The 7803-nt window shown below is 35.5% G+C and overlaps 1 protein-coding gene across 1 annotated transcript in view; it reads right to left on the reverse strand.

Annotated features, from left to right (window-relative positions):
• The window catches only part of Mad1 (Mitotic arrest-deficient 1), a 28853-nt gene extending 21664 nt beyond the window's left edge, over positions 1-7189 (reverse strand). Inside the window, exons 1-4 of the mRNA XM_071586627.1 lie at positions 6802-7189; positions 6478-6644; positions 4678-4845; positions 560-757 (exon numbers count right to left, since the gene is read on the reverse strand). Coding sequence (XP_071442728.1) covers positions 560-757; positions 4678-4845; positions 6478-6644; positions 6802-7012 — 744 coding nt within the window. The 5' untranslated portion in view covers positions 7013-7189. The remainder of the gene's footprint in view (positions 1-559; positions 758-4677; positions 4846-6477; positions 6645-6801) is intronic.
• Between the last annotated feature and the right edge of the window lie 614 nt (positions 7190-7803).

Below are 7803 nucleotides of genomic sequence, written 5' to 3' on the forward strand. Positions count from 1 at the left end.
AAATGAAATTCACCAAATTCAAAGTGTAAAAATCATTTGCTTTGACTGGGATTTGATCCTTATTGTCCTGCTCAGTGCTTTAGCCAGTAAAAGCTACCAAAGCATCCTCTTACACTATGTAATATTAGTGCCTTTAAAGAAACAAGATGTTATGATGAAATATCATACACACAATGTCACAGGTATTAGTAGTCATGGACATAACATCTTGTTCCTATGAAGGCTATAAAATTTCATATTGTGAGAGGAAGCCTCAGTAGCTTTACTGGCTAAAGCATGCAGCTGGACAAAGAGGGATCCAGGTTGAAATCCAAGGCAAGGCAAATGAATTTTACACTTTGAATACTATTGAATGACTCCATTAAAGTTACGGCTGTGGAATCTCCTGCAGTTCTTTGAATGCATAATTAGTTGAAGCATTGATTAAATGAATCCTGGATCAGAGGATGACAACAAACCCAGATTATGGGCACAGGAAAATGAAAGTTAACTTAGCTACCCTTGCTAGTTTGAACTACAGAGGCTTAATAGTGATAAGATAAAGACAAGCTTCACTAACCTGAACCATTCTTTCTGCACTTATAACTCTTGCCTCTAGATCCTTTTGAGCAAATAATGAATCGCGTACTTTCTTTCGAAACGAATGCTCCATCTTCATTTGCTTCATCTTTTCCTCCTCTAGCTCCTTAGCTACTTTGGTAACCTCGGCCTTTATAGACGAAACCTGTTGAGCTAGAGAATCCCTTTCTTCTTCCACCTGCAAATATGTAGGTACAATTAGTTCAGTTCATAATTATTCAGGCAAAATATTTTTTTTGTGAATCAAGGAAGAAAAAGAGATTCCTGATTTTGAAGGACTCTTCAAATAATGATATATCTTAATATATTTACCCAATACAGATCATCTACCATCTCTGCTGTGACAATGAAAATATGGTTACTATCAACAGCAGTGAGAGAAAAATAAGGTTGGATGGTATAGATAACTTCCCATCTGGCATATGGAATAAAACAGAAAGTTTATAATAGTGTTATACTACTCTGTCGAATAAATACGCAAATTGAGGCCACAAATACTTTATGTTGCAAAATTTAGTCTACATCGATTTTGTCCCCTTCAGAGTACTCTCCATTCGTTGCTATAAACTTATTCCATCTTCTTTTCCACTGTTTAAAGCACCCTTGGAAGACCTCTGTAGTTAGGCTTTTTAGTTTTCTTGTCGTTCCTTGCTGTATTGTGTCCACATCTTCCCAGTGATGTCCTCTTATCACATTTTTTGCATTTTGGGAATAGGAAAAGGTGGTAGGGGGTGTCTGGCAAATAAGGAGGATGATCAAGAATGGTGATTGAATTTTTTGCTAGAAACTGGCGAACAATCAATGCTGAATGTGCAGGTGCATCCCATAAAACACACTGTTTTAACTGAATCCATGAAGTTCAGTTAAAACAGTGTGCATTGTTGATTTTCCTAAATTCAGTACATCAGCTGTCATTCGGACATTTTTTTGACCATCAGTACAGACAAGGGACATTTGAGAGGTAGATGGAGAGGTGCACCTCTCAATCTGCCTCTCAAAAGCACATGAGAAATTTCCCTCGAAACATACAAAAGTAAGTTACTTTTTCATCATTACATTACTGGGATGAAAAGTGATTTATTTTGAGAATCTTAAGTGCAAAAAATTATGGATAGACCGAGGCATCATCCACATCTACCGCAAGACTGAATCACTTTGACAGAAAGACAATGCTCTGTGTTTGGTCAGACCAGAAGGGTGTGGTCTATTATGAGCTGTTAAAACCTGGTGAAATGGTAAATACTGAATGCCAACAATAACAATTGTTTGATTTGAACCATTCGCAGCTTGAAAAAAGATCAGAATACCTAAGGCAACAAAAGGTAATTTTTCTTCAAGACAATGCTCCATCACATGCAGCAAAACCAGTTCGTGACACATTGGAAGCACTCAATTGGGAATTTTTACCCTATGCGACTTACACACCAGACTTGGCTCCTTCTGCTTACTAATTGTTTGCATTGATAGGTCATGCACTTGCTCAGCAGCACTTCGGTTTGTATGAAGATGTGAAAAAATGGCTAGATTAATGGTTTGCACCAAAAGAGAAAGATTTGTACAGCCGTGGAATCTGCAAATTGACCGAAAGCTGAGAAAAATGTCCAACTAGCAATGGGGCATACTTTGAATAAAGCTCTTTTCATCATTCTTCTGAATTTGTTTTTGGAAAAAAATCCACATTTTGTACTTGTACACCTGGTATTTGCTTTGCCAGTTCAGCACATAGGTTCCAATGCTGTAGCCAGGAATATGATCATGCCGAGCAAGTTAGGCCAAAGTCACTCTTCTGTGCCAATGAGGTACATAGAACATAAAGTTTCCTGCTGTTCTTGGATATGTTGTGTGCATTCTGCCCAATTTTCATGTTAATTGGTGCAATTATATCATGAACTGCTTCAGCTGTTTCGTGGGGCATTGCACCATAGAGATAACGAATTGGGTTGCCTGGTCGGAATTTGGGAATGGCTGCTATCCAAAGTGCTTTTTATATTTCCAATAATATGTAAGTAACCAATTGACCAAACTGGTACTTTTAACTTATATTGTCATTTTGCTGCAACTTTAATTGAATAGTTTGAGAAATTATGACTTGTGATTTTTAATGGTGGTTGTGATTTTACAATTCAGTGCTGCACAAATGAAGTGCAGCCATGGCAGATGGTAATGACTCCCTTGGAGAGGAGGACCACAAATTGCTGGCAAACCAGTTCAGTGCTGCAAGAGATACTGAGTGCCAACTTGTCACCAAACTGAGATAAGCATAAGCTATCTGTGACTCAAAATGTAACGTAAGCTTTCCGTAATAGAACAATGTAATGATAGGTAGTGGGGGTTTAAACTAAAGGTACCCCTACAATTGTATATTTATACAATAAAGAATCCATCCCATCCTTTTCAGTGAAATGGAAATGCCATATTCACCTGCAAATCAGGCTTAATTAATTAATTAATTAGTACTGGCAACCAAATACCTCTTAACAAAGTAATGTGAATGATCTTTGATACATGTCTGTATAACCAAATGTTCACCAGGTAGAAAACTCACTAGCTTCACCATCTTCACTGTGTCGGAGAATAGTGCTCAGCCTTGAATTAAAAGGAAAAATAACATTCTACAGGTAATGCACACTTCAGACACCTATTTAAATGTTATCATTCTACATCCAATTTCCACATGAGAAGTGAATTAACAACATTTTAATAATTACAAACAATTATTATTCAAGATAATCAAGAGGATACTGTACCTATGTCTCACTGCCACATCATGTAATCAGCTATGCTACAATAGTTCAGTCTTGTTTATAATGAGTGAGTCACAACATTGAAGAGTTTTAAGTTTTATCAAATATTTTTAGTTTTGGAAACTAACCATTAAATAATCATTTTCAAAAAATACAAAATGATAAATTTACTATGCAGTAAATTTGTATTAATTAATTTTGAGACAATCAGTCTTTTATTCCCATTTCATCTACAGAAGTTGAATGTATACATAGCTCGGACAAGTGCAAACACAGGATTAATTTGGCTTAAGAATGAATTATGTCATAAATGAATTAAATATACATCAACATATGCCCTATATTACATGTGAGGGCAAGTAGCCACCCATCAGCTTGTTCAATAAGTTTGAATATTAGGCTAAAACAATTAAGTCAATTCATAAAATGTTGCTGAATAATTGTGCAGCCTTTTTTCAACCGAAGATCAGACAAAGGGCATATTAATAAAGTAGGGTTTAAGACAAGATTTATTTGTTTGTACACACAAGATTGAGACTTGTTTCTGTCACTGGGTATGAAAAATAATTTGAAATTCTTTTTATTGTTTTTCACACCAAAATTGTGAGGGAGTTTGATGATAGAGCAATTTTATAGTTGTGTGCATCTTCTCATTTTTTTGTCAATCTATTCATGTTTTTTTTATTGTAACCATGCCATGCTTGTTCCAGAGTGACTTAGTCTGTCCTTTTATGTCACAGCAGTCATTATGATGTCTTTGGTAACCGTAATATCAAGAGTAATGAGCACTCATTATAATGGTTTTGTATTAATAATTTTGATCACTTCCTGAAATTCATCACACAGGTTATTTTCTAGGTTGGAAACTTTAGACAAGAAGGCTCAACACAAAAGGTTTTTAAATTATGTTGTGTGATTTGAATATTAAATTTAATATGTTGATCATTCCTGGGGATCATGGTAGTCCAGGGGTAGAGCGTTGGACTACTGACTGGAGTCTGCTTTTGATTCCTTGGCAAGCCCCTATGGGCACCTTAAGATCCACCCAAGCTATGTGATTTTTTGGGTACCAGATCTTCTTGGAATACCATAACCGGCACAGGGAAAGGAACTGGCCCCCCTACCCTGATGTGTGAATTTCACATACCGTTGGGCTTAGTACTGGTTGAACTCTATCATCACCTACAAGACCGACCTTCAGGTTGATCACAGTGTTTATGGTTGATCATTTCCTCAAAGATATACAAATTAGGTATTTGTTGTATTTTTTTTCATAGTGAGTGTAGAAATGTGGCATGGAGTGGGTAGAGAAACTTGTATTAAAATAAGGCATAATGAAAATGGAAATACTAACTTCTTTCATGGCATCCTTTAACTTGAAGATTTCCCCTTGAGTTGTGATGTACTTTGATTCAGCAACAGATTTCTCTGACTCACATTTTTTTAAGGCTTCCTGCATTTCTTCTTCTTGCTCAGATAAATTTTGCTTTAGGCGTTCTGTTATTAATTTCAACTGCTTTAGCTGAAATGAAAAATCAATATAAAAAAATGTAAAAAAAGAAGTGAAGTACTTTCCATGGATGAAAAAACTTTGAAATATTCGGTATGCCGACATGCAACCAGTAAATCCAGAAAATAAAACTGCTTCAATCCAATTATTAAAAATTACTAAATATCCATTCATAATGATTTTTAAAACAGCCACAAATTTTGTCATCATCAACTCACACTAAATTAAGAAAAAATTTGATTCAAAGATAATTTAGATTACAAATAATCAAAATAATTAAATATGTTATCTCTTTTTACTCCATTTTTTGAAAAACTTCCTTTATCACTGCATAGTGATAGCTATTATTTCAAGATGGCATGGCCTGCTTCCGAGCCAGCAAAATGGAACAAAATTGTCAGCACTCCACATCAATGAGGATGACATTAACACCGATAGGCATACATTCACAGCAATGACAAACAATAGTGCCAATTTAAGGAGAAAGTATAACTAATACTTCCCAATGGTAACCAAAATGAAGAGCAGCTCACTTTTCCATCAACAACTGTAAATGCCACTGAAGAAGTCCAGGAGATGAATGCATTGGAATTTTACTAACCGCTAGGGCCATTGGTTTGCATGGAAGAGTGGATCTAAACTATCAAATTCTTTTAAAATGTTAAACCAACCATCTTTGAACATCATGAAAACAGACTGTGTGAGAATCTGTTAGCGTATATGCACTTATTAATGGCATTCTATCGTCGAAAAATTTCTTTAATAGATACACACAAAAATGAATCACAATTGAACCCAGCCTTACTTGAAAAAATTGAGGTTTCAAATTATCTCTTTAGAAAGACCATAATTGAAGATTTTACACAAATCTTCCTTAATGACTTATTTAGATTCAGATTTTACCATAAAAAATTTAGATAAACAGCAAAAGCAATGGAAAACGAAATCCTCGGGAAACAATCAGGAATTAATACTCTCATCCAATAACTGGGACATAACTTAAACAGGACTATCTGACATAAAATTCAAAAAAGGGTCAAAATTCTTCGCTCCTCCTGGAATCAACGACCGTGTGAACTCATGTTTCAGGCAATAACTCAATGACACAATCGAATGGAGTGATTTTCCATCAATTCCTATGTGAGTAGAGAAAAAACTCAATACTAATCAATGCTGTTAGAAATCATGCAACACAAAAGTTATTGCAATAGGAGGAATGATCCTTCTACTACCAGCACCAAAATATCTCAATTTTTCCGCCATCTCTCCTCGCACACCCTCTCTAATCTAAGCTCTATAATTACACATTGATGTCCATAGACATTACGGTTCATGCACCTGATGACCCCCATCAAGGTGAAAATACTCCTACTTATTAGAGTATATGAGAATACTGACAAGGTATGTTAAACTATGTGATTCCATTTTTTTCGCCAAGGCATTATGGCTACAGGGTAAAGGTCAGCTACCGAAAATTTCATGTAGATGTTTTTCACAGACCTTCATTCAATCTTCCATTGCGTCATCTACGATTGACCTATTCCCCAAAATAATCATAAAACTAACTTTTCTATTCAACTTAAACATAGAATATAGAAACACATCCGAGCATGTACCGAATTGTTAATGTCACTGAAATTTTACCTCAGACCGATCAGACAATCTTTCATTTTCAAGGCGTTTGATTTCCTTGGCAGCTGCAATTTCACACTGAACCCGCATTTCACCTTGGCTACGAAGACGCCTTTCAAGCTGAGAAATTTCCATTTTGAAGTTCACTACTTGCTCTTTCATTCGAAAAAATTCCCAATCTACAAAAAATACACACTTTAAAGTAAACAACATAGAGAACCCTATGAAAATGCATGACCATTTAAGTAACAACCCAAGAGGACAACTTTGAATTTATCACTTACTGCAACGTAAAGTGAATAGGGATTTGAATAAATTTAATCAACATTGGCATACCTGACATTCTTTGTGGAGAAGGTGATCGTTTCTTCTCTTTATGTGGAACATCAAAAGAATCTGTGGCTTTTCGTTTACATGATTCGGGCACCTTATGACCCTCGAAAATTAGAGAATTTCCGGAATCATGAGGAACGGGATTACGTAAATTAGCGTCAAATTCATTCAAAAAATTAATAACAGTTTTTCCGTTGGGAGTTTCGAGTGACATCTCAGCGAATATATGTAGCTTACATTGATTCACGATAACTTGAAAATGTGATACCTATGATAATTTGAAAAATTTCCTCGAGCAACTATTTGGAAACGGTCATACCATACCACATAAACTTAAAACATATATACTACACAATTCTCTGAAATGACAGAGGCATTCAAAAACATTCAACCGATCATACCAGAGCAAACAAAAACACATCTTTCGGCGCAGTTGTAACACAGAACCAATAAGGGCGTAAGAACTGGTGCTGATGACGGAAGGAAGTTTATAAGGAATCGCGGAAATTATTAAAATATAATTATAATATAAATATATTTAAAATATAATCATTTATTGCTATACCGTATTTCATTTCCACTTACCAAAGATGTGATTAAACAACAAATTATTTTGTATTCCTTAGATATTAGCATGAGAAGATTTCATAGATAATCCAGGACTTGGCACTTGCTCGGGAACATCCAAGTTGTGTAAATGAAGACTCAATGCAAGTAGCCTACTGCGTTTTCTTTCAGAGATTATTTCTCCTTGCTTGTAGACTCTGGGGGCATACTCCTGAAACTGTGGAAAAAACAATATTTCAAGAAAGGCAATTGCGGGTCCTGACCAGTTCTGGGCCCCGTGAGCATTCCAGACATTAAAAAAACGGCACAATTATATTGTCATATCAGCTGACTGTTTGTACTACACAGCCTTATGTATGTATAACAATAATGTAAACCTCATATGGTCATCGATTCACTCATACGACATCATATTGAAATAACCAGTATAGACTATGA

Source organism: Hetaerina americana, unplaced genomic scaffold, assembly GCF_022747635.1.
Source record: "Hetaerina americana unplaced genomic scaffold, ioHetAmer1.1.p SCAF_1, whole genome shotgun sequence".
NCBI lineage: Eukaryota > Metazoa > Arthropoda > Insecta > Odonata > Calopterygidae > Hetaerina > Hetaerina americana.